Source organism: Furipterus horrens, unplaced genomic scaffold (genome assembly GCF_987537825.1).
Source record: "Furipterus horrens unplaced genomic scaffold, mFurHor1.1.pri manual_scaffold_3, whole genome shotgun sequence".
NCBI classification, from domain to species: Eukaryota; Metazoa; Chordata; class Mammalia; order Chiroptera; family Furipteridae; genus Furipterus; species Furipterus horrens.
The window spans coordinates 22725478-22752949 of NW_028327173.1; the positions used below are offsets into that span (position 1 = coordinate 22725478).

At 48.1% G+C, this 27472-nt stretch overlaps 1 protein-coding gene across 2 annotated transcripts in view; it reads right to left on the reverse strand.

The window, feature by feature from the left end:
* DLGAP3 (DLG associated protein 3) overlaps positions 1-27472 on the reverse strand; it is a 58069-nt gene that overhangs the window by 23764 nt on the left and 6833 nt on the right. For both annotated transcript variants that reach the window (XM_090269076.1, XM_090269075.1), the window contains exons 2-5: positions 14385-14467; positions 11777-12934; positions 7526-7731; positions 7162-7234 (exon numbers count right to left, since the gene is read on the reverse strand). In XM_090269076.1, coding sequence (XP_090125202.1) covers positions 7162-7234; positions 7526-7731; positions 11777-12883 — 1386 coding nt within the window. In that variant the 5' untranslated portion in view covers positions 12884-12934; positions 14385-14467. The remainder of the gene's footprint in view (positions 1-7161; positions 7235-7525; positions 7732-11776; positions 12935-14384; positions 14468-27472) is intronic.

The following is a 27472-nucleotide window of genomic DNA, read 5'->3' on the forward strand; positions in this document are numbered from 1 at the left end:
AGCCAATGAAGTCTGTGCACGTGTTAGAGGAAACACAAGAGAACCTGGTGAAAAGTAAAAACCAGGACAGGCCTGAAAACAGCCTGAAGGTTATACTCCTGAACCCACACATAGAACCATAACAGAGAGAAAACGTCCTACTGGCTTGTGGATTTTGAGCATAGCCTCTCAGCAATCTCTGGTTGAACAGTAAGCTATGCGGACATAGGAGCAACCCCTAGAAAACCAGGCTTAAAAATAAAAACAAGATTTGCATTTGTCAGGAAAGATGGATTTTACAGATTTAGTCCTGAGAGTAACAAATAAACAAAACAATAACCACCTTCAAGAGGTAAAGAAAGAATCCAGAGTTGCTACATTACCTAAAAATGTTCAGTATTCAACAAAAATTTATGATACATTCAAGTAAATGAGAAAATGCAAACACTCCCAAATGTTTGACTTATCAAAGACTACAAAGCAGTTACTATAACTATGTTCAAAAAGTGAAGAGTGACTTCCGGCCAAGATGGAGGCGTAGACAGACATGCTGTGTCTCCCTCCACAAATAAGAAGGAATACGACTACCTCAACACTAGAGACAACCAGAAGTTCCAGAAAATCAAGCTGCATGGAAGTCCAAGAAACAAAGATATAAAGAAGAAATACTCATCTAGACAGGTAGGAGGGGCAGAGCCAGGGCAGAGAGGACGTGGTGTGTTGGCGGCAGCAGCAGCAGCAGTGGTAGTGGCAGGCCGGTGGAAAGCACAGTCGCACATTTTAAAAAGTCATGAGGGACACCTGGGGAGCGCTCCCAGCTCCAGGCCAGACCATGCCGCTCATGGTCCCAGTGCCAGGGAAAATAAAGCCTCATTGCTTTTGACTGTGCAAACCAGTGGGGGTTGGGGCAGGGGAAGAAACTGCCCGTCTCTCAGCAGAGATCGCTTGTTTAAAGGGCTTCCACGGTCCTAGAATGTCCGTAGACCCACCCACTCTGAGAATGATGGCCAGGGCAACAGCTAGAGAGGCGCCAGTACCATACAAAGTGGGAGAAGTACCTTGAAAAGGGGCAAGTGCTGAGCAAACAGCATTGTTCCCTCTCAAACCCCTCCCCACAAGCAGCACCACAATGTGGCAAAACGGGTCACCCTGTACTGATGCATACCTAAGGCTCTGCCCCTTAAAACGTAACAGGAGTGACAGCCCTACCTAGGACACAGAGGCAAGCAAACACAGGAGCCTGTCAAGATGAGGAGACAGAGAAGTATGGCCCAAAAGAGGGAACGGATCAAGGTTCCATTGGGAGAACTAAGTGATGAGGAGATAGCCAACCTAACAGATGCAGAGTTCAAAACACTGGTGATAAAGATGCTCACAGGCTTGACAGATATGCTTAAGTATGGCAAATGCATAAGGGAAGAAGTGAAGGCTATTTTAAATGAAACAAAGGAAAATCCACACAAAACCAATGGTGAAGGGAAGGAAACGGGGGTTCAAATCAATGATTTGAAACACAAGGAATAAAAAAACAATCAACCAGTATAGAATGAGGAAACAAGAACTGAAAAAGATGAGGAGAGGCTTAGGAACCTCTGGGAAAACTTTAAATGCACCAACATCCGAATCATAGGGGTGCCTAAAGAGAAGAGGTAGAGCAAGAAATTGAAAACTTATGTGAGAAAATAATGAAGGAAAACTTCCCAAATTTGGTGAAGGAAATAGACATACAAGTCCAGGAAGCACAGAGTCCCCAAAAAGCTAGACCCAAAAAGAACCACACCAAGACACATCATAATTAAAATAACAAAGGTTAAAGATAAAGAGAGAATCTTAAAAGCAGCAAGAGGAAAGCAGAGAGTTGCCTACAAAGGGGTGTCTATAAGACTACCAGCTGATTTCTCAAAAGAAACTTTGCAGGCAAGAAGGGACTGGCAAGAAGTATTCAAGGTGATGAAAAGCAAGGACTTAGAAGCAAGATTACTCAATCCAGCAAAGCTACCATTTAGAATGGAAGGGCAGATGAAGTGCTTCCCAGACAAGGTAAAGCTAAAGGAGTTCATCATCACCAAGCTATTATTATATGAAATGTCAAAGGGACTTACTTAAGAAAAGTATCAAAATTATGAACATTAAAATGACAACAAACTCACAACTATCAACAACTGAATCTGACAAATAAAAACAGAATCCAACTAAGCAAACACCCAGAACAGAAACAGAATCATAAGTATGGGGATCATTTGGAGGGTTATCAGCTGGGAGTGGGGAGGGGGGAAATGGGGAAATGATGCAGGGACTAAGAAGCATAATTGTTTGGTACAAAATAGAGAGGGGGAAGTTAAGAATAATATACGAAAGGGTGAAGCCAAAGAACTTATATGCACAACCCATGGACATGAATTAAGGGGGTGTGGGATTGCTTGAGAGAAGGGGTGTACTGGGCTGAGGGGAGCAAAGGAAAGAAAAAACTGAGACTACTGTAACAACATAATCAATAAAATATACTTTAAAAAAAGGTAAAGAAAGTCATGTTTGAAGATTTAAAGTAAAGCATTGTAACAATGACTTAATGAATAGAAAATCATAACAAAAAATGGAAATTTTTTTTTTTAAGAATCAAATGAAAATTCAGAAGCTGAAAAATACAATAACTGAAATAACATAATTCACTAGAAGGGCTCAATATAAGAAATGACCAGTAAACTTGAAGCTAGATCAGTATAAATTATCCAGTCTAAAGAGTGGAAGGAAAAAAGACTAGAAATGAACAGAGCCTCAAGACCTATGGGACAATATCAAGTATAACAATACATATGTAATGGGAATTTCAGGAGAGAGAAAAGGGAAGAAAGAATATTTGAAGAAATAGTGGCCAAAAACTTTCCAAATTTGATGAAAAACATTAATCTACAGATCAAAGAGGCTCAATGAACCCAAAGTGGGTTAAACATAAAGAGATCTATATCCAGACACATTACAGTCAAAATGTGAAAGTTGAAGATATTAACAGCAGCAAGTGGAAAAACAGTCCTCATATACAGAAAAACAATAACATGATTAACAACTGGCTTTTTATCAGAAACAATGACATCTAAAGGCACTAGAATGGTACAAGTGCTGAAAGAAAAAACTGTCAACCAGAAATTCTATATCTAGCAGATGATCTTTCAAAAATGGAGTAAAAAAATAGCCCTGGCTGGTGTGGCTCAGTGGGTTGAGCACCAGCCTATGAACCAAAAGGTCATGGGTTATGGGCCAGGTCCCCAGTTGGGGGCATGAGAGAGACAACCAATCAATGTTTCTCTCCCTCTCTTTCTCCATCCCTTCCCCTGTCTCTAAAAAAATAAATAAAATATTTAAAAAAGGTTTTAAATAATTAAAAAATGAAGTTAAAATAATTTTCAAATAAATATAGACTGAAGAATTTATTGGCAGCAGACCTATCTTACAAGAAATACTAATGGAAGTTCTTCAGGCTAAAAGGAAGCAACACCCAATGGGTCACTCAAAATCACAGGAAGAAGCAAAGAGTACCAGAAATGGTATATATGTGAAAAAATATAAAAGATTCTATAAATATATTTTTCTCATTTCTTTAAAAGAAGTAAGATTGTACAAGGCAATTTATAATATCATCATTGGTGTATAATAATCGCTGGGTTTCTAACATATATACAAATAATGTATATAACAATAACAGCACAAAGAGGAGAGAGAAGAAGAAGATATATTGGAACAGTGCTTCTATATTTTACCAGAATTAATTAGCTTTTAATAAGGTAAGATACACACTCTAGTTCCCAGCACAACCACTAACAATTTGAATAATATTGTAAAAGGAATTAACAATAAAGATACTTAAATGTTATACTAAAAGTATTTTTTATTTAATGCAAAAGAATGTAATAAAGGAAGAACAGAGGAACAAAAATTATACAACATAATTCAGTTACATCAATAAGCACATTAAATATAAATGAACATGCCTATTCAAAAGGCAGGGATTGTCAGACTGAATGTAAAGGCAAATGGGTTGAAAGTAAAAGGATGGAGAAAGATGTACCAGCAAACAGTAACCATAAGAGCATTTTCCAGATTTGATGAAAGACATGAATCCTCAGACTCAGGGAACACAACACATACACATATCAAAATGAAACTTCAGAATATAAAAATCAAAGACAAGATCTCAACAGCAATCACAGAGAGATAAAAATTACCTAAAAAGGAAATTTTATTAATGGCAGACTTCTCAACAACAAGAGAGGACAGATGGCAAAAAAATATCTTCAAAACACTGAGAGAAAAATAAATATAGATCTAGAATTCTATAGTAAACTAGATTATGTTTAGTTTACTACTTAACATTCACTGAAAAATTACAAGGAATGGACTTTAAAAGGAAGGAATGAAGTATAAGAAGATATAGGAGGGGGAGGTAAAGATGTAAGTATATATAGTCAAGTACTCATAGCATAAAATGTAACAACAACAATAGAGACTAATTTGGAGTGGTAAAAAGAAGATGGAACTAAAATACTGGGCAACAGCAGTGTAAGAAGGTAAAAGGAAATCAAAATTAAGGTGTCCTAAGGTCTTTCCATTGTTCAGGAGAAGGGTAGAAGAAATTGTCTACTTTAGACTTTGCAAACTCAAATTTGAACATTAAAATTACAGGAGCAACCATAAAGAATGAAAACAGAATAATACCTGCCAAGCCAGTGTGATGTTTAGTGGGGAGAAAGATGAAGAAAACTCAATTGACCCAAAAGAAGTCAGCAAAAAAGTAAAGAAGCATCACCCAAAAGGCAGGATATATAAAAGGCACAAGGTAAGACGACAGAAATCAATCTAAGTGTATCAGTAACTCACAATAAATATAAATGTACTAAACACTCAAGCAATTGTCAGAATGTATACAAAATCTAGCTATAAACTATTTATAAAAGATATGCATAAAATGTAAGAAGACAAAATGCTTTTGAACGATGGAAAAATATGTTCTGAGGAAATACTAAACCAAAACATAGACTTAGGGGCAGAAAACCTTATTACAGATAACAGGATGACATCTCTAGTGTGTTAAACCTGTTTCCTCTTCTGTAAAACAAAGATTATAAGCTATACGTCGAAGGAGAAATAGGTAATATGTACACAAAGTGCTACGCAGAAGAAGAAGAAAACAGAGAAGAGGAATAGGGAATGTTGAAATGGGGGAGGTCTAAAACTAACGTTTTACAATATTTGGGGAGAGACTTGAAAGAGCTGAGGGAGTGATCCATGGGAGTGTCTGAGAAGGAGAGATCCAGACAGAGGGAGCCCCAAATGCAAAGGCCCTGGAGCACACCTGCAGTGTCCCTGGACCAGCAAGGGGACCAGCATGGCTGGAGTGGGTGTGGGGAGGGAACGGTGCGAGGAGAGGAACGCAGGGTAGCAAGAGCCGGGTTATGCAGGGTCTTCCATGTCACAGTCAAGTCCTTGACTTTTCCTCTAAGCAATCTGAGGGTTTTGAGCGAATATAATTCTATTTGTAAGTGGTCACTCTGACTAGATTGAGAGAAAATGAAGTGAACAAGGGCAAGTGCCAGAGACCAACTAGAAGGCAGAGCAACAGTTCAGACAAAAGAACATGGTGGTAGTGGAGGTGGTGAGGACCAGCGGGAGCCTGGATACGCTTTGAAGGTGGGACACACAGGATTTGCTGAAGGATTAGATGCGGGATGAGAGAGAGAGAAGGAAGTCAAGACCGACGCAAGCTTTTAGACCAGTGCTCCTGGAAGGATAAAGTTGCTGTTACCAGAAATGGAGAAGATGTTGATGGAGGGAGTTTCGGAGAAAAGGGTATCAGCAGTTTAGTTTTAGACATCTTAAGTTTGAGAAGTCTACTAAACATCTAAGTGATATTTTAATATACCATTAGATAAGCATGCCTGGCATTTATGGGAGGGTTTAGGCCAGAAACATATATTTGGGACTCATCATGCTCTCAAAATAATCAAAGTCATGAGCCTGGTTGAGATGAGCTCACCTAAGAAATAAGAGCAGACAGAAGTGCAGGAACTAAGCCCCAAAAAACTTCAATGTTCAGACCCTTGGAAGTTGCAGGCATAGACGGAGAATAAATAGCCAGTGACGAATCTAGAAGAACCTAAAAGGTGTGGTGTCCTCGAGGTCAACTGAGTAAGGTGATTCAGGAAGGAAAGTTTCATCACCTGTGTTAGCTGTTGCTGATGGGTCAGGAAAAACAAGAACTTCGCATTAACTAGTGGGTTTAGCAGCAGAGGCTGGTCTGATGGGAGAAGATAGCTGTGCCAATCAGATTCCCTGATTCAGGAAATGTAACAAAGGAACGCTGAGAGGCTGCATCAGCAAACAATAGGGGCCAATGGAGACAGCCTTTTGCATTGGGTTTTGCATGGCTTTTCTTCCCCAGCAAACAGTAAAAATAGCCAACCTTTATGGACTGCTGGTTATGTGCCAAGAACCCTATTATGAAGCTTATTTTTGAATAGGAAAAATACGGCTCAAAAAGTCAAGTAACTTGCCCCTGGTCACTCAGTTGGTGAGTAGCTGGGCTGGAATTCAGACCCACCTCATCCATTTAATTACTAAACTGCCTGCTTCCCTTTAGTTAAGGGAAAGTCTACACTTAGATATGGAACTCACAAAGGTAAAATACCAATTGGGGGCCAGGTACCTTGTGTTTGCATATTTTCTCACTAAAGGATCACAAAAACCCTGTGAGATAAATACCAATACTATGAGAAAGCAGAGGCATGGAAAGATGTCTTGCTGGTGGTCCCACAGGTAGAGGTGGTGGGGAAAGAACTCAAGCCCAGATCATCTGAGACAGCAGCTCTCTCTGCCCCATCTGTACAACCAATTCTGCCTTTTGCATCGGGAGAGCTGGGAGCAATCAGGCCAGGTCAGGCTGGGGACCCTGAGAGAACTACAGTTGCCCTTACATACATATCACTTTGCGGGTACTTGGTTTCTAAGGATGTGACTCTGAGATTCCCAATCCAAATCAGGCCCAGGAGTCCCCAGGCAGGCTTTCCAGCTCCCCAGAATCAGACCTATGCTCTCTGCCTGGCCAGACCTTTGATGTGAAGGCCTAGGCTGAGCACAGGACTGAATCCCCTTCCCCGCCCTCTCCTTCAGGCATGCTGGGCCTCTCCCTACCTGTCCGGTGGTGAGGGACCGGGTGTAGCCAGGGATGGAGCTCCGGGGATGGATCCGGGGTGGGACGCAGCAGCTGGGAAAGGTCAAAATTCTAGATTCAGAATGGGGGTCAGTAAGGAGGTAGGGGAGGGGAATGAGAGCGCCGGGGTCCCTGAGAAGGTTCTATCCCTCAGAAATCCCCCAAGATCCCACAGAAAACTGTTGGGTAAAGAACTCTCCCGAAGAGGCACTCAGACCAGTTGAACTTTAAGCAGGGAACAGACTAGTACTTGATCTACACACATCTCTTGCAGGGACCCAACATCTGCCTCCCACTGCCCCTGACCCCCCGCCCCCACCTCACCCGGACCCTCCCAGGCCTTACTTGATCCGGGCCTGGTCCACACTGGAGGAGCGGCGGGAGGTGAAGCGCCGGGCCACTGCTTTGGGAGATGTCTTGGGGCTGCCATCTGAGTCTCCACTCTCCTCATCCCCCATGGCTTTGATGTAGCTGCCACTCCGCATCCTGCGGCAGGGGATCTCCCCGTCCTTGCCCCCGGTTGGGTAACCCCCCCAATCATCTTGCGGCACCTGCAGGGACAGGGGCCTCTGTCTCTCAGACACATCCCTACTGAATCTGCAGGCCAGGACCCTCTTCCCTCACTGCCAGTGACCCCTACTTGGGCCGGCCACACTCAGGAGCCATAATCTCAGAGCAGGAGGCACATCTCGGACCCATACCCTCCCTTACAGGAGGTCCTTCACCATCCTGCATAAACCTTTTTACCACTCAATTCAGGGCCACCTAGAGAGTCTGGGTGAACACTGACACACTAGGTGCCAAAAGGTTGAAGGTCAGAGGCCAAAGTGACATGTCAACCCACCCCCAGCAATGAAGGACCACCTGGCCTCAGTCACCTGTCACCCTTCCTTGTCCTCACCCTTATACCCTGCTTCTATCCTCACACCTCCATCTCTCCTGCCTTTCTTCTATGAGGAGCCACAGAGGGTTTTAAGCAGGGGAGGGACACCAGATTTGTGTTTCAGAAAGTGTCCCAACAGACCAAACAGTGGATGGGTTGTGGAGGGTCAAGAGGAGGGCAAGGCACAAGGGGCGGGAGAGGAATCAACTAGGAGGCCGATGCTGTTATCCAGGCAAGAGATGATGAGGCCTATATTAAGACAATGACAATGAGGAGGAAGAGAAGATGGAAATGAGAGGTGTTAAGGAGCATCAGTGAGCCTGATTAGATGTGGGGGGTGAGGGGGCGAGGAAAAGTCGAGGATGACTGGGAGGCTGCTGGTTGAGGACCTGGGGGATGGGGCTGTCGCTCCCTGAGCCACAGAATCCCAGAGAAACAGGTTTGGGGGGAAGATGGTAGGCTCAGATTGAGCATCTTGAGTTTGGCAGAGGACTGTTGAGCAGGTGGTTAGATGCTTGGTTCTGCAGTTCAGTGGGGAGATCTGGGATGGAGGCAGACATGTGGGAGTCATGGGTGGCAGCTGAATCCATAGAACTGAATGAAAAAGCCCAGGGGAAAATAGAAAGAGCTGGGGAGGGATCTACTGACATTTAAAAAGGGACTGCAAAGAAAGGAAGAGGAGCCTATGAGGTCACCTGAGAAGGAGTGGGCAGAGGGGTAGGAGGGAAGTCAGGAGAGTGACATGTCATGGCAACAGGAGACATTTCAAGAATAAAAGGAGTTGATAATGTCAAATGTCAAGTGCATTCAGAGGTTAGTAATTCAAGTTCAGGAGTTAGATCTATGTTCAAATTCTGGGACTATCACTTGCTAGCTAGGTGAACTTGAGCAAAAGTGATTAGTCTTTAAGCCTCAGTTTCCTCGTCTGTGAATTGGTAGTTATAGTTAGGCCAACACCCCAGGATTGGTGGGAAAAATGAGCCAATACAGAGTGCCAGCACATAGTAAGTGCTCAGTAAATGCTAACTATTATAAGCTTTGAAGGGTACCTTTCAAGGAAAGCTCTCAAGAGACCACTGCCAGGACACTTTAGAGGACGGGGTGTGGCAGTCAGACTGTAGTAAAGGGGAGAATGAAAGGAAGTGAAGAAGTGTGGTCTGCGGCCTAAGAACTTGGTTATGAAGGGAAGATAGGAGAGGGAAATGTGGTAAAGATTTTTTTTTTTTTTTAGGATGAGAGACTTGGGCATGTTTTCAGGATGAGGAAAAGAGCCAGTAAAAATAGTCTTTAGATGTGGGGAGGGAGGAGTACAGACAGCTCAGGGGTAGAGAGGACCCTGGGGAGACAGGATAAAGCCCTGCTAGATGAAGCCCATCAGCCTGGGATGGGTGGCCCTGGCATCTCCTGGGCCAAGAAGGAAGGGATGAGGGTGGCTGGGGGTCTACGTGAGTCTACAGGTGGGTTGACAGAAAGGTGAGGGAGTCCATGATGGTTAGCTTACACTGTGAATAGAGGTGCAGGGGAGAAGGCTGGGGCAGGGAGGGAAGATGTAAAACACCCATTACAAAATTTTTAAAAAGGTTACATTGGGGTGGGACTGGAGGTCTGAAAGGGGTCAGGGTTCAGGGGAGGGAAAGAGACTCTAGGGAGGGGACAGAGATGAGTGTGTATGCAGGGGCCCCATGAAGGAACCAACAAGAAGGGACAAGGTTGAGGGAGAGCTGGAGTCCAGTGAGAGGAACAGAGTCTCCATAAAAGGTTTGGGGACACAACACCACCACCTCGTCTGATGGGGTCAGCTTCCCCTGCTTTTGTACCTGGGGAGCATCAGGCTGTCTAGAAGGTCCCCACAGCCCCTCGTTCTCCCCAAAATGGGTTCAGACTTCCTAGTCTTAAGATGCCCTAGAACCCCAGACCATGATGGGTCATTCCCCTTCCCCATACTCCACAGAGAGGGGCCACAGGCAGGCAGAGAGAGGCAGGCCAGCAGACGGGACAGCCAGGGCGCACGCTGCCACACTGCAGGGCTCCCACTCCGTAGCCACTGCGGAGATCCTGGCTCCTCTGCAGGACAGTGTGAGGTGCATATTAAAAAGGAAGCCCCCAGGGAGGTCAGGGCAGCCCGGGAGTGGCAGCAGGGAGCAGCGGAGTGGCAGTGGGGCTCCAGAAACAACGAGGGCTTGGTTAGGGGACAAGGGTCAGTACTTCGTCCCCAGCCTTTTTTGTTGGACCCTTCAATTGCCAGCAGGGAGGAGCTGTTTATCCAGGAAGAGGGCAACCCAAGGCCAACCCAGAAGTCCTGAATCCTAGCAGTCTCCAACCTCCCCTTCTGTTTCTCACCCCTTCCTGCTTCCACTGGGACCCATTTGTTCCCTTGAGCTTTTGTGAGTTCCCTGCCAGGAGAGCCCTCCTGTGTAAACAACTTACCCGTAAGACCAGTGACACCCAAAAGACACATGCAAGCTCAATTCCCACACCTCTGAACATGCTGTGGCTTCTTCCTGGATCACCCTTAATCCATTTTGGCACTGAGATTCAGTTCAGGGGACATTCTTCCCAGAAGCTGCTCTGGCCACCATCCCTCCAGGGCAGGTGAGATGCCTCCTGCGCTCCCGTAGTGCCCACCACTCTCTCCTACCCCAGCCTGTCACACGGAATTCTGTCTGCTTCTTCACTGTCCCACCTCTAAACTGAGCTCCTCACAAGCAGCATCTCTTGTGTCCACAGCACCCAGGAAATAACTCATTGAATGAACGACTGTGGATTAACTATGTGGAATGTGGGTTTGGGGAGTAACCATAAGTCTGCTGAACTTCCAGAATTTGTATTGAGTTTTCCTCCTAAAACTATGGGAGGCTCAAGAAAATATCTCAGGGGGTATGGGAGGGGTGCCTGCGACAGAGAAGAGGAAGAGGAATGGTGAGATGAGCCCCTGACTCCATCTCAGTAAGAAGGTGAAGAGTGGACAGGTGGGGTGGATGAAGGAAGTCTCCAAAAGAAGGAGGCAGAGCTTCTAAAGCCTCATCTGCAGAGACCGTGGACATGGTGAGACAGGATGGGAACAGCAGGCCAGCCATCAGCTGCACCATCCAATCCCAGGAGGCCCTGTCCTGGCTCAGACTTCAGTGTGACACCTGCCTAGGAAAGCCCACAGGACACGCTCCAGGGCTCTTCCGCAGCCTCCCGGGTGTCCTACCGCAAGCACCCCAGAACGATAAACCTCAGCAGAGGCACATTCTGGAACTGACCTTCATAGTCAAACAGTATCTGGACCACCCAGATATGAGAAGAAGAGGTCTGGCAAAGGCCTGAGGGCCGGAGACGTGCTTTCCAACTGCTGACCTCGGATCTCAGGGTAAGTTACAGCTCAAGAGCACCACGCTGTCCTGCCCACAGCCTACCCTCCACCTCATTCTGCCTCCAACCTCGTAAGACAGAAGCCAGCACCGTCTGTCCAAAACAGCCAGTCAAGGGACATTCTCCTGCACTGACACACAACGTCAGAATAGAAGGACCCCTTCATTGCACAAATGGGGAAACTGAGGTCCCAAAGGGGCTCAAGGTCTTACAGAATGAAGTAGGGCAGAACCTCCCTGCATCCAGGCCCTCTATCATGGCGACAGCTGGCTCTCAGCTGACCCTTTCCATAGCTTACTGGGTGACAACACTGTGGGGGCTGACGACCCTGTTCCCCACCCCCACCAAAGCCTCACCTGCAGATAGTGATAAGTCCTGGTTTTGGCCTTGGCCTCTGAACCCAGGAGCCCCTTGCCTGGCCCGGCCCCTGGGTATCCATCCCGGCCCTGGCCGACCATCATGGTATGCCAGGCACTTCGCTTGACCGATTGTCCATCCAGGGACATGGACATGCCAGTGCAGGCAAGACAGCGGCCTTCTGACCCACCCGAGCGCCCCTTGAAGCTCAAGTCCCGGTAGGACCCATCTGGAGCCTCCAAGCAGAAGGGGCCACCTGGCTCCCCAGGAGGCCGCCCACCCGCCAGGAAGCCGCTATCGCTGTCCAAGTTGTCGTCAGAGCTCCACCAGCCCGCGGCCTTGGTCTGGTGCCGCCCGTCCCCCTTGCGGTCCTTGCTCTTGCTCCTCTTGCCATGCCGGGACTGGTGGTGGTGGTGGTGGTGATGGTGATGGTGGTGGTGGGAGGCGTGGGGTCCTCCAGAGCCTGGGCCAGGGTAGCTGTCTCCTCCAGAGCCACCTCTTCCGTCAGCCTTGGGCCCGTTATAGTCCCGCTTCCCCGGGGCCTCCAGAGAGTGGGACTTGGCAAAGAGCTTCTGCACAGAGTGAACCAGGTGCCGGATGCGGCTCGGGCTCTCACTGCGGGCCTCCGGGGCAGAGCCAGACCCCGGCCCTGGCCCAGGCCCGGCTCCTGCTGGGCCTCGCTGGTAGGGTAGTGTGTGGAAGCCATCCTGTTGAACCGGCAACTGCTTTTCAAACTGGTCCAGGAGTGTAGGAGGCAGGCGGGGGGCACCCTTGCCCTGAGGGTGGCCCACGCAGTCTTCACAAGTGTCGAAGGGGCCCTGGCCGGGGTACATCCTGGGGAAGGTGCTGCTACCCCCTCCAACTCCAGTGCCCCCTGGCCCTCCCTCAGGGCCTACCGATGGCCCCTCACTCAGGCTCAGGGGCCCTTCGGGAGAAAGGTGTCCCAGGCCACCTCTCGGGGCACAGAAGCGGGGCTCGGTGGAGAAGGCCTCCCCGGAGCCCAGCAGGTACGGGGCCCTGGCAGCAGGGCCCACGTCCATATGCTGCTGGTCAGCAAAGCGGGCTGGGCGGGGATGGCTGCCTCGGTCGCCATGGTAACCCCTCATGGCCTCAGCAAGGGCTCTTCATGGTGTTGGGGGCCAGGCCCCAGAAACCTCCTGGGAAAACAGGAAGAAAGGGGATTCAGATTGAACAACAGGCCACTTAACCTAAAATTATCTTTTATTAGGTATTCCAGTATCCCTTTAGGTAATGCATATGAGTTTATGGTGATTAATTGTACTGTCTTTCCACCAATGGGCTTAAAGTCCTTAAAAGAGTCATTCTAGACAAAGACACTCACAAGGGCACAAAATAATACCATCATTCATCAAATGCTGCAAATTTGATAAATACTTATTCACAGGAAGAAATGCCCTCAGCCAAATAGGTTTTTTTTTTAAATCCCAGGGTTACCAAAAATAAAAGGATACCCAAACAGATGGACAAAATATTCAGAGAAACCAGTCATTAGGTGAACTGGCTTTTAACAAGCTGACCTTAAGCAAATTGATCCAGAGCCACACCTCTGACCCATCCCTACCCTCCTGCACTGTGGTGAAGAGCCAGGCCTCAGGGTCACAGCTCCCAGCAGCAAAAACCAAAGGGAATACAGACCCAAGTCTATATATCCAGCTTGATTATGCAGGAAAACCCCTCCCCTTCCTTCCACACCCTGTTCCTTCCATCTGGCTGCAGGCTCATTCTCCCTCCCGCCCCCTCCCAGGACAGAGGTAGGAAGCAATAACCTGAGATGACTCTTTCCTCTTCCGGGTTTCAAATATTCCCCAATGAAATTTCCCCTTTTGCTTTTCAGCCCCACCTGCCACCCCCATTCCACTCGAGGGGAATCATGAAGGAAAGAGAAACCATAAATGGGAGGAACGTACAAGCAGCACCTGAATTCTAAACTGGGATTGGAACCCAGGTGTCCCCCCTCCCAGGAGCACTGGGTTTGCAGGGCAGAGAGGTGATGGAGAGAAAAAGTTGGAAGCAGTGCCCCTGGCCCCCGTCCCAGGCTTGCCAAGGCCACAGGACAGAGGGGTCAGCTCTCAGCAAGAACTGCCTCCAATCAGGACTCCAGAGCTGCCAGGACAGGAGCTATGGCAGGAGGGGGTGACAGCAGGAGGAACAGGGACTGAGATGCTGGCAGACGGTGCCCTCCCTCAGCCCAGACCAGGCTCCTGGGCCATCTGCTGACTAGGAGGGAATAATAGCCTCAAAGACTCCAGACAACAGCCCCTTCAAGTCTATCCTCCCTTGCTCCCCACCACCACCTCCCAATACCCACCATGTTTCAGGCTTCCTCCAGATCCAACTCACAGCTCACCTCCTATTTCCCAAGCACTTGCAATGTACCAGGTACTGTGGATAACTAATATCCTCTAAACCCACTGAAATCCTGTGTGTAGATATTATCCACATTTACCCGTGAGAAAATTGAGCTTTAAAGGTGCAGCCACAAAGCCAATAAGTGGGTGAGTCACTTTAAATCAAGATTCAAACCCAAGTTACTCTGATTTTAGAACCTCAATCTAATCCCATCTCTCAGACTCTCCTACCACTCACCATCCCGGGTGTTCCATCCTTGATGTCAGGATCCCCACCACCAGGCAGAATCCTAACTTCAGAAGGCTCAGGACCCCTCGTTCCTGATGGAAAAGAAAAGGATGGTGAAGAGAGCATAGGGGAGATTCTCCCAGAGTCCTCAGAGAACCAGCCTCTGGCCTTGACTGGTTCCTTTCCCTACCCCCCAAACCAGGACTGATTATATCCCCCATGATGCAGCGCCCTTGGACCCCCAGGGAAATGAGGTTGGCTTCATTATGCAAATATATGGAAATGAGCTTTCAGGTTGGACTACCTCCAACTGCAGGTGTCTTAGTGATCTGTCCATGGTGCTGAGCCACTGTATTTTCATTGCCCTCAAATATGATTCCATTCCACAAAAATTTGTTCAGCAGCTACCATAAACCAGACTCGGAGTGAGAAGTGTATGGAGGTGATATAAGTGTGATCCCTGTCATTGAGGGGCTTATAGTCTAACAGGGAACAACCTCTTTCATAACTGGGTTATTTTAGGTCCCTGTATTTTTATACAAACTGATCCCTCCTCCTAGAATCTTTCATCCACCTCCCTCCCCCAACCCTTTCTCTTTCCCATTTGCTCATATTAAGCCCCACCTTCCCTCAAAGACTTTCTGTACTCGTATTCTGGGTTATGCCTCTCCATTGGGCTTTTATAACACCCTGGGTTCCCCATGAAAGTAGCTATCATCCTGCATTGAAATTGTCTGCTTCAGTTTCTGTCTCCCCAACTAGAATGTGGTCTTCTGCAGGGTAGGAACCAAATCCTATTTATTTCTGGATCTCCAGCACCTAACTCAGGAATTTGCCCAGAGCGGTTCCTTAATAAATGTTCACTAAGTAGATGAATAGGTGACTGTGCTGGAAAGAGGTACCAAGATGTTCGGCTAGTTCAGGTGAGAGCAAGACCAGATGCAATAGAGGGACACTGAGGAAGACTTCCCAAAGAAGAGTATGATTGAGATGGGAACAAAGGCAGTAGGGGTGACAGAATTCCCAGGGGTGGAAGCAGCAGGCGCAAAGGCAGAAAAGGTGGGCAAATAAGGAATGCTGGGGGGTGGGGTAGGAGAGTGCCAGCAGACACCGAGGGTTTGGCAAATGCTGTCCAGAGGTGGGAGGGAGAGAGCCAGGAAGGAAGACAACTCTAACATTTGCAACAGCCGTGACTGGAAGACTAATGATGCCATTATTAGACACAGGGATATCAGAAAGAAGAGCTAGCTTTGCAGGCATGATTAATTGTAGTGGAAGAGATGCAGTCAGACATCAGGAAGAACTTCCTGACCCCAAGGGATGAGACAGTGAAGATGACTGTGGAGTCACCTGGGAATAGTCCATAAAGGAGAAGGTGAGAGACACCCAATCCCCAGTCCACCTTGCAGCCTGGGTTGGAGAAGACATTGGCTGTCTTGCCTGGAGAGAAACCGGGTGACCTCACAGATCTCAGCTGCCTGGCTCTAGGTGACAATTCTTCTCCATTGCCCATCTCTGGGAAAGCAGAGATGACTTCAGACCAAGATTGCCTCGCAAGCCATTGTTGGAAAAGCACCTGACAGCAACTCCCTGCTTTAGAAAGAAGCTTGGAGAGCCTGGTCCTTCATCCACAGCATGGTCCTCCTCTTCCTGCCCCAGGCAGGAACCACATCTGAGACTCACAGCATGAAAGGACCCTTTGGCAGAAACCAAGGCCATCTAATTTGCATTGCTTGTGGTCACCTCCAGCCGGAGCCTCATGCTGAGCTTCCCAGTGGCGGACAGTCCCAGGATCTCCCCCACCTCACTCCCACCCCACACAGGTGCTGCTGTCATCAACATCTCATCAAATGTCAGTCTCTTTAGTACCCATCCACGTTCTCCCAGCTCTAGCCTCAGGGGAGATGGGTCCCTGTAATTGCTCCCCTCCAGAAAGTCCACCCCCAACTCCCTTATCCCTGTCTGATAGAGCAGCACTGACTAGTGGAAAAAGTACAAGCTCTGAGACTAGAAGGTGTGTGACACTAGCCAAGTTACCTACCCTCTTAAGCCTAATGATACCTGCTTGCCTCTCTCCCAGGATTTTAATATCAAATTATACAATGTATGTGAAACCACTTTATAAACTCTACCAGATTACACAATGTAATCCCTTATGTAAAAGCCTTTATTTTGGATTTCCAAAATGTCCAATGTCCAAATAGTAAACAAGACAATCAAATCCAAGTTACTGCAGGAAGGAGATACCCAATTTATAGATTTACTAAAGAAAAGATTTAATTGATATTGATTTAATTATGTAGGCTTTCTCCTTTGTATTATGTTTTACGATCACATTCCTCCTGACACCATCTTATTACTAAACGTAATTAATAAGAAGGAAAAACAAAGAGGAGACTAATAATTTGATTCATCACCAAGTCCTCTGGATTTTGCTTCCTAACAATAGATCTACCCACTTATTTCCATATCCACCAAATCATTGTGAGCTGACTAGTTGAAACTCATTGTCAACCTCCTTTCCCCTTTCCCCTGGAACTACAGGACACATGATTCACTTCCAGCTAATGATATATACATAAAAATTGGATCAGAGTTTTTAGGGAAGATCTTGCCTTTGTCATAAAAAGGAGTGGCACTTGCTAATACCATCCTTCCCCATCCCCCACCTTTCTTCTCGCCTTGAATACAACCATGATGCCCGAGCTAGGGCAGCTGTCTTACCACTATGAGAGAAAAGCCTAGAGAACTGCAGAAATGCTAGTCTTGGGGCCATTGAGCCATGGAAATAACACAAGCAGTTGCCTTCCTCCAGGCCTAACTGTGGTAAGAAATAGACTCTGTATTTAAATCACTGTTGGCCAGATTTTCTGTATTCGCAGCAGAAAGCACTGCTAACTAATCCAACTACCTCAGAAACATCACCTCCTGCCTAGACATCTGCAAAAGCTCCTAACTGCTCTCCCTGCTTCTGTTCTTACCCTAATGCAATCCAAATGGTCATCTGAAAACACAAATTTGATGATGTCACTTGTCCGGTTAAAACTCTTCATTGGCTCACTGATGTTCTGAAGATAAAACACCTTAACCTGTCCAACGAGGCCTGCAGGGCCTGGCCCTTCCGAATTTTCCCACTTCCTCTCACAACATGCTCCCCCTGACTTCCTCTGCTCCAGCCAGGCCAGTCTTTTCTGCAGTCCCAGGATCCCTCCCAGCATGAGGCCTGTTGCCCCCGTCCAGAAGCTTTGCCCGCCCACCTCTGCCTTGCTAACTCCTACACACCCTTCAGATCTCAGCCCAGTTGTTGCTTGGTGGGGGAAGCTTTCTCTGGCCTCCCCGACTAGGTCAGATCCCCCTGCTGTTTGCTCTCACGGCACTGTGGACCTGGATAGCTCTTAAATCATTACCATTCTCAATTTGAGTGACTCAGAGATTGTCTGTCTCTCCCACTAGGATGTAAACTCCATGGGAGTGCAGGAATTTCATCCATCTTATTCACTGCCTTATCCCCAGGGCTTAGAACAATGGTTGGCATATGACAGGTGTTTATTGAGTAATTGTGAGCCTACAAAGAACAAGATCCTTTCATTTATGACATGTTATTGAATTCCTACAACTATTCCAAAGGGTAGATATTATCCCCCTTCCCAATTTACAGAAGAAGAAACTGAGGCTTGAAGAGGCTTACTGACCTGCCTAAGGTCACAGAGTCAGTGGCAAAGCCAGAAGTCAAACCCAATGTGGCCTCACTCCAACACCTTAGCTTTTCCCCCACCTGAGATGCCAGCCCAGAGAAGCCAAACTTATTCAATGCCATTCTGAAGTACACACAGTAATGAAAATGAAATTTTTTAAAAAGGAAACAAATAAAACAGCCTCATACATACCACATACTCTAGAGCTAACCAGAGTGTGGTTTAGCCTTTTCCCCTGTGTGGTGAGTACCAGGTCTGTTCCAAGTCCAAGGTCAGATAAGTAGAGAATAAAGGAAGCTCCCTGCAGCCCTGTGACAACTCTGGGTGCTGGTATTATATTCTCCACTTTCCTGCTCCAAGCCATCTCTCTGCAATCCCAGGACACAGAGAGCCACCCACATGGTGAACCTCCGGACCCCAGGAAACAGTCACTTTTGTCATTGCCTGTAGCTGGCTGGCAAGTGGGGAGTGAAGGAGTCTGGGAGGCTGGCGTGTGTGATGAATTCTCTGATGCAGCTCGAATCTATCTGGGAATGGAAGCCGTGGCACACATGCCGTCACCAAGAAATTACCCAATTTAGCACCAACTGCACAATCCGGCAATTAGTTTCTTAAACCGGAACTTGCTGGGGGCTGCCAGGCTGGCGGGGTTGTTGTTACAAATCTCACTTGGAAACCAGCTGTGTAATTCGCTAGGAGGGTGTCACTGCCCCAAGCAATTACCTTCCAGAAAAAGAATGGAAAATGAGGGAAGGGAAGGACTACAGGGCGTTCTCCTCTCCCCCAGGGCCCTGTCCAGCCAGATTGGTGGATTTTCCTTTCTTGAGACCTAGGCAACTCACAGGCTCTCTGGATCAAAGCAGTTATCAATGGAGACTCTCTGGGTTCATGTCCCTTTCTCCTCACTTACTAGCTATGTGTACTTGGGCAGGTGATTCGCCTCCCTTTGCTATTTTCTCATCAGTAAAATGGGGACACTAATAGAGCCATCAGAAAGGTACTAATGATACAGTGCTTAACAAGGCAAAGCACACAAATCCTTTAGTACTACACCATGCTGAATGCTCAACAAAGGCAGCACTCATTATCTGTACATTCATTTTCATGACTTTTCACTGGGTAGGTCCCTTACTCTCCGTGGGGCAGCCATATAAGACCAAACATTCTGCTGAGAAAAAAACAATTTTTACTCAAGACTGTCCACACCGGGGCACCTAGGGGTCCAGGTGGGCTTGACAGTGTTTCAGGGGTCGACACAAAGCAATGTCTTGGGCAGAGATCAAGATTTCAAATAGCAAATATTAACTGATTCACTCCTTCCTCACAAAGCTGTCTGGGAGAGAGAGCTGTAAGCTGGACATGATGGCCCAGATGGCAGCAAGGGGTACAGTTGCTCTCTTGCTGGGGATCAGCCCATCTAGTCCCTTCACACTGGAGCCTATGAGGTCATCCCCATATCAGTTCCAACACAGCAGAACTTACAGCAGGTGAGGCCTGGAACTCATTTGGCTGCTGTAGATCTGGGCTCTTCCATGCTAGTGGATGAACCATGTGTGTCCTTGGTACTCCAAAAGTTCAGGCTTTGCCTACCCACCCCTTTTCCTGGGTTGACTTAAGCAAAATAGCTAGGATTCTGTCGCAGTTTTTCTGTCCAGTCCTCCACTTTTTCCACCCTCTGTCCTGACAGCAGCTTGGGTGGCTGGGCCTGTGTATCCACTGTGAAAGGGCCAGCTGCTGGGAAGCCTTAAAACAGAGCCTCTGACCTGTAGCCCGCACTCCTGACCCACAGATAAGCATTCCTCCCCTAGCCCCCACACTTCCTCCTGCATCCAGCTTTGCCTGAGCCCCCTTGACCATTTTGACACTGGCTTAGCCCAGCTGCCTTTGGCAGGATCGCTGTATCTAGGCTGGTGTCCTTGCCTCTGGCCTCTCTCAACCTCCTTACCCAGGCCTGTTGCTGAAGACTCAATATGCCTTGCACCCAACCCCAGCCCTTAGGTCCCCAGGGGGAAAACCTTCTCCTGCTCTCATTGCCCCAGAAAATGGAAGAAGGAGAAACAAAATAGAAGGAGGGAGGTTCGGAGTCTTTTTCATTCACTTTTATTACCTTACTCGATCAATCCTTCCTGGGAGTTTAAACTAAGAATTTCACCAAAAGTCGACTTACTGCTCCAAAACAGTCAAGACATTTAGGCAGATCCAAATCTAAATCCATCTCCTGAACCCATTGGACAGTGCTCAGCCTGTGAATAACCCACTCTACCCGTAATCTCTTTGAAATCCCACTTCAGGGGGCTTTGCACTTGATGTTCTCTCTGCTAGAACGCTCTGCCCCAGATATCCCCATGCCTCTGTCTGTCTCATCTTCTGGGTCTCAGCTCAGAGAGGCCTTCCCTGACCACTCACTAAAGGCAAGCCCCGTTCCTCCACGTATGCTCTACATCACTTGTTTTGTTGCCTTCATAGCACTTACTGCTCTTTGAAATTATTTTCATTATCTATTACATGTTCATAGTGTGTCTCCCCATAGCAGAATAGAAACCCCAGGAAGGGAGGGACCATGTCTGCCTCATGTGCTAAGTATTCTCAGTATCTAGAACAATGTCTGGCACCAAGAGATGCTCAAAAAATATCTATTGCATGAAGGAAAGTCTTCATCTGGTGTCATCCACTCTACTCCTGTGCCCAACAGCCCATAGAAAGGGCCTCCACTCCTTTTCCTCCAGAGGCTTCAGGGAGCCCCTGGGGGATTTGGTATTAGAAATCCAACCTGGATTTCTGTTTGCCTGGACTCCTTTTGAAGACCCCCACCCCCACCCCATGAGCATGCCAGAGACAGCAGAGCAGCCCTGGTGGCCAAAGACGGTGTCATCTGAGAGAACTAGAGACCCTTGATGTGCAGACCCCACCCACCCCTTCAGCCAGGGCTGGTGGCCCTTCTTACAACTCCGGGGATCTGGAAGGGAAGGCCCAGCAGCGAACTTATTGCTAGGCGTTGGAAAGACAATCATCTGCCTCCAACCCTGATATTGCAGCTTACCTGCATGACCATAATCAATTTGTTTAACCCTGACTGAACCTCAATTTCTACATCTGTAAAACTGAGATAACAAAACCTACCTCCTAAGGTTGTGGCAATGAGTAAAGAAATGGATCTACCCAAGGCAACTGGCACACATATCTCCTCCGTATGTTGGCTTCTCCTGACTTGAGCGCCCTAGTGCCTTCTTCATCTGTATGTATTTGATGAGATTTGGGCTGGTACTGCCCTGGCTTCCAGGATGCTGCCAGACCTGAGCCAGCCAGGGCCATCAGAGAGTAACAGGTAGGATCCCAAGCCAATGTCAAGGTCCACTGGGCAGCAGTTTCTCATCCAGACTAGGCCCAAGGCCTTTCCTACCTCCTGGCCCAAATGTCTGGTTTCCCTACAGAGTCCAGAGCTTAGGGACTGCCTCCTGGGTTAGCACACTGTCCGATAAACTCTCTCTGAGCAGGACAGGGGCTGCCTACACCAGGACCTGCCTCCTCCCCCAGGCCTCTCTCATGGAGGAGTCAAGCACAGGACTGAACCCCTCACAGCTAGTTAGTTGGCGGACTGCCAGGTTCACGTGGCAGCACCTTCCACCCCTGGCTCTGCCTGATCCTGCCCTAACCCCCAAGGTATCTTAGCCCCTCCTCTCATCTCTGGATTCTGGGTTTAGCAGCAGCCAGGACCACAGTGGGAGAGAGCATGGGGAGAGGAGACAGCACGAACTCTGAGATCCTTCCATAGGGAAGGCCTATCCTCCCAACTTTGCCCTCTGATGCAGTTCAGGTATCCTCTCTTCTAAGAAAACTTCCCTGAGACTGCCCGCCCCATCAACCCCAGGGCATAGCACATGCCACTTCATCTTGGGGCCCACACTTCAACACAGCAGGGTAAACACTGCAGGCGGTGAACTCTTTGAAAATAGTATTCATCTGCTCTATCTCTGTATGAATAAGACCTGGCATATAGTAGGTGCTCAATAAGTTCAGGATCAGTGATTGGCCACCAAGAAGTAATACCCCTCAGATGGTGCTTAGGGAGAGAGGGAGAAACAGGAGAAAGCAGGAGGGAGATGACTTGCTGCAGATGAACCAGAACTCCTCAGCAGGCAGAGCTGGCCCAGGGTGCTGTGGGTTCCCTGAAGAGCTGGAAGTGTCCTGTCCAGGGAGGCATGGAAGCAGAGGTTGGAGGGCCGCTTTGGAAGCTGGTACAGGATGGATTCAGGCACCGAGCACATTTCAGACAGACAGCCTCTGAAGTCTAAGGCTCAGAATGCCTACAGCTGAGCAGGCATTATTTATGCTCAATGCTTTAGATGTACTTTCCTCATATAGTCCTTGCAACTATCATTAGATACCATTATTACTCCCACTTTATAGATGAGAAAATTGAGGCTTAGAAATGTAAAAAAAAATTCCCAAGATCACAACAGGTGATGGAAGAGGAATTTGAATCTGGGCCTCAGTCCATGCCCGACACTCTCAACCACTAAGAGACCAAGTCCTGGAATGTCTAAAGTAATGTGTCTCTTTGGCCAAGCTGGCCCACTGAGGCCACCAGGTGGACCCCCAGGAAGCCTTGACTCATCACTCAGCCTCCAGAAACCTCCTCCTCTGCCATCCCCTCCTCACATGTGGGCATACATATTCCCAAGACTCCTTATTCACAATTGAACACATGTGTTCATCCAAGGGCAGATTACACAGCCATACAGAGTCGTCCAACACAGCTCACATGACATCTGTTCTCACATATATAGCCGTCATCACATAATGTGCACAGAGGCAAAGTTTCCTACAGGGCTCACATGCATGTGCATTGTCATCCAGCGGACCATGATGCTTGTGCACACAGAAGCTGCACAGATATAGAACCTTACTCACATGTCCACATGTTTATACCCATACAACAGATACACATTTTCACTTGGGCACTTGCATCTCCTCAGTATCATACACCAAATCCTCCCCCAACAAGAACCTTATCCATTGTTCCCCGAACTGATAGTAGGCCCAGGTGAGCAATGACGCTCCCTCCCTCTGGGGTTGGCCAGGCAGCCCTGAGAGGGGTAGAAGGCTCAGCCTGCCTGTGATGGATGGAATTAATCTACTGAGCTAGAGAAACTAAATAATTAAATCCCTAATCACCCCCCAAGCCAGCCAGGCCAATATAGCTGAGGGAGGGAGGGGGCTCTGAGGCCCAGACCAATATCCTAGAGAGGGGGGAGGGGCTTGGAAAGAGAGGCACAGACAGAACCCTCTAGGAGGGTTCTTTGGCACAGGCGGACAGACAGACAGACATGGTTCTTCAATGCCTCAGGCTCTCCTTTTCCACGTGGAACTGGAGCAGCTGGAGATGACAGCCCACCAATATCCACTAATACAGAGCGAGAGGAGGGGTACGGTCCTCCCACCCTACCCAGAGCCCAACCTGCCCCTCCACAAGGTGGGTCCTGGAAGAGTATGGAGATGGTGGGCATGACACTCAATGTGCCCAGGACTGTGCCCATCGAAGGGTCTGCCCAAAGCAGAGCTGAGGGTAGGATCAGTCAGGCCCTGGCCCACCCCTGTCCCAATAGAACAGACCCCTCCCCAGCCTGACACAGATGGCAGGGAAGGACCCCTTCACACAAGGGCACCTGCTTCCCCCAGGAAGTGGGTCCAGCACGTGGCTAACAGGCTGAGGATGGGGTAGAGGCCTGGGCAGGGGGGCTAAGGCAATCAGCCTGGGAACAGGCTCCAGTCTGATTGGCTGAAAAGTGGGTCATTTTTCTTTTGAAAATAGTGAGAAAATGGAGAAGTAGGTCGGGCTCTCATCCCCTCAGCCCCAGGCGCCATCCCGGACTTGCAGGGTGGGGAGAGGAGAGTTCTGCACAGGCCAAAGCTCCATCTCCCCCAGAACCCTGCGGGCCCCCAGCAGAGGAGACCAAGGTCATCAACTCAGGACACCCAAGGACATGCACACTCTGAGGCCAGGACTGGAGCACAAGCCTCAACGTGCCCCTGGGGGGCTGGCGTAAAAGGGACTAGAGCCGGGTCAAGCTGGAGGGGTGGGGGGTCCGGCACGCAGAACCCTGAGGAGCCCCCTCCTATCCTCAGGTCTGTCGTGATGTCTTCTCTCCTCTCTTCTCCTCCCTTTCCTCAGCGTCCACGTGAGCAGAGTCGTTGCCATGACACTGCGGGCAGGTGGGCGGCTCTGGTGGCTGTTTAGTCCCAACCCCCACGCTCAGAGCCCAGGTGGGAGGGGAGCGGCTGCGGCGCCCCCGCCCCTAGTCCAGATGAGGGAGGAGATTGGCACAAGGCCCCCATACACCCCAGAACCTGCGAGGGACTCCAGCACTGGCCTTTGGAGAATGAAGCAACCCAGGCGCTGGAGGGCTGTGGAAGGAACTCTCGAAAAAGATCTTAGATTTTGACGTCCCTCTTTCCCCCAAGAGGCTGGAGAACCGTGGAGAGGGGCTGACCCTGCACTCGCATTTCTTTCTCCGTGTCTTATCAACCTTCCTCCCAGCTTTCCCCATGGTCCAGGTCTCAGTCCCTTCATGCCAGCAGCTGACTGGTCCTGCCTGGGGTCTAAACTCGTAGCTCCTCATTCTGAAACACAAGCTCAATTCTCCAAGCTCTCTTGGGAGAGAGCAAAACAGCCTGGGTTGAGACTCAGATTCCTTCCCTATCACCAAACCCCCAGCCTGTCCTCCAGAAATTGGGTCCCCTCTCCCTGAGTATCACCCATACCTGAATGCACATCACAGACTAGGGGGACTACTCACTCCCTGCTAGCCCATACTTGGTCAAGTCACCCACCCCATGAGGAGAGAGGAGAAAGAGTGGAGCAGGGAGAGGGAGAGAGGAGCAAAGGAGGTGGGGGACAGACCTCAGATGCTGTCTGAAGATGCTGTCCTGCCTCCCACCCCATCCGGCCTCAGCAAGTCTGGGCCAGGCCTGAGCTCCCTTAACTCTGAGCACCCTTCTCAGGGTCCATACACCTCTCTCCACGTGTCTGTGAGCCTCTGGGGCTCTGACTTCCTAAGACCCTTCCCCCTGTTCAGGACTCTGCTCCCTACCTCTCTGTTCCTGAAGTGGGGAGCCTGTATCATTAACTGAATAGAACTAGAGGGACCTGTGTATGGCAGTCATCTGCACCCGGCTGACGGGGAAGCATATGTGGGGTGGTGACAAGATCCAAAAGAAAGTGAGAATGGCAGCCAGGGTTAGCTGGAGGGTGTCATACGTGACTGCATACCACACGTATGCATAAAGACACTAATACTTTCTTCCCAACCCTTCTCCTACTAAGACAGATCTGACTGCCTAAAATATATACTCACACAGTGTGTACATGTGTGTGTGCATGCATGTGCGTGGTTGTACACTGTATCTGCTTTTGTCCACCTCTACTGCCAGTGTTCTACATCAGGCCACTCTCATCCTAAGGTCTCACCAAGGCTACTACAACAGGTCCCTAACCGGTCCCCCTGCTTCACATCTTGGCCCAGTTCCATCCATTCTCCTTACTGGCTACCAGTGTGATTTACCTAAAATGCGTTTATTCAACAATTATGTATCGAGTGCCTACTGTAAGCCAGGAACTCCTCTGGATACAGCAATACACAAAACAAATGAAGCTTCCATTCTCATCAAGTTTATGTTCTGGTAGAAAAAGAGAGATGATAAACAAATGTGTGAAATAATGGAGGAGGTAAGTGCTAAAACTTAAAAAAAAATGTGGGGTGAGGGTATAGAATGACAAGAGACTATTTAAGATAGGCTTTGGCCTCTCCAAAAAAGTGACTTTTGAGTAAAAACTTGAATAAAGTAAGGCAGCAAGTCACATGGATTTCAAGCTGAGGGAAAAGCCAGTACAAGGACCTCAAGGTGGGACAGTGCTCAGCTTCTTTGTGGAACCGAAAGAAAATCTGCGTAGGGAGGGCACCTGAGACCAGGAAGGTCACTGGGGGCTGTTTTACACACAGCACTTACGTCATTCAGGCCCCACTAAGCACTCTGTATTTCACGCTGAGTGAGATAGAAAGCCACTGGAAAGGCATGACCTCATCTTCCTCTGGCTGCTCTTTGGGGTAGAATCTGTGGAGGAGGGGCTGGCAAGGGTGGAAGAAGAGGGACCAGCTGGGACAGTTCCTGTCACTGAAACACTTTTTCCTACAGTTGCTCATCTGATGAACACCTGTTCGACCATCAAGCCTTGGCTCAAAGGCCTCCTCTCCTCTAGATCCTTTACCAAACTGCTCCCCTCCCCACTCCAGAACTGACCAACACCTTTTTGGTCCCCACTGCTTCTGATAAACACTTATATCCCCTACCTTCCTTAACACTTTCCTTACTTGGTTCCAGGTTTTTGACCTTCTCTAGATTATAAGTTACCTGAGGTCAAGAACCATCCTCAGTGTCCAGCACAGAACGTGGCACATCATGGGCATAAAATAAACATTGGTTGAATTAATGGATGCACTGGGTGAGCCACATGTGATGAAAACAGGACTATTTACAGGCTGTTATTAATCTGGGTGAGTGAGATGCTCATGGATGCAGTCATGGGCTACAATCCAGGCCAGTGTTAGCATATACTCACAAATTTCTGCATACTCTGTTCATATATATATATAATATATATATAATATGTATATGCATTAGCAATGTATGTACATGTTGACAAATCCCTGTGTTGATATGATTCCTGTAGGTTTTTTCACATGTATACATGCTAGAAAGTGCATTTATTTTGAGATATGCATATTAAGGCATAAACAGGTAATATACACATATAATGTATGCACATATTGCCACATGCCCCATATGTGTGAGGATTATGCACACAGTTGGGCCTACCTACTATCCCTGCCCCTTTCATCCACTAAACCCAACTAGTTCTGCTTGAGTCTTGAAACCTCTATAGTAATGTGACTGCTCAAGCTCTCAAACTCTTTCCCCACATACACCCCTGAGCACCATAGCATCTAATCAGCTTTAGTCTCGGCTCCCATACCCAGCTGTCCCCAAGGCTGTAAGTTTCTCTTCTGCAAACTCCCTTCATTTGGATGGTGGTGGGGAACAATTAGGTCCCCATGACATGAGAATTTGAGAGACCTCAAGGAGTCTGCTTTCTGGAGAAGAGCCACAGGCATCAGAGTGGATCAAGTTCAAGCATGTGGGGAAATCAATTTTCGGACAACCTCAATGTTTAGTCAGAATCAGTCTCTCTCTCTCTCTCTCTCTCTCTCTCTCTCTCTCTCTCTCTCTCTCTCTCTCTCTCTTCCCCCCGTCACATTTATTCACATGTAATACTAAACTCATGTACATATATTCATATGCTATTAACTCATGTGTGCATATATGTGCTCCCACATGTATGTTCAA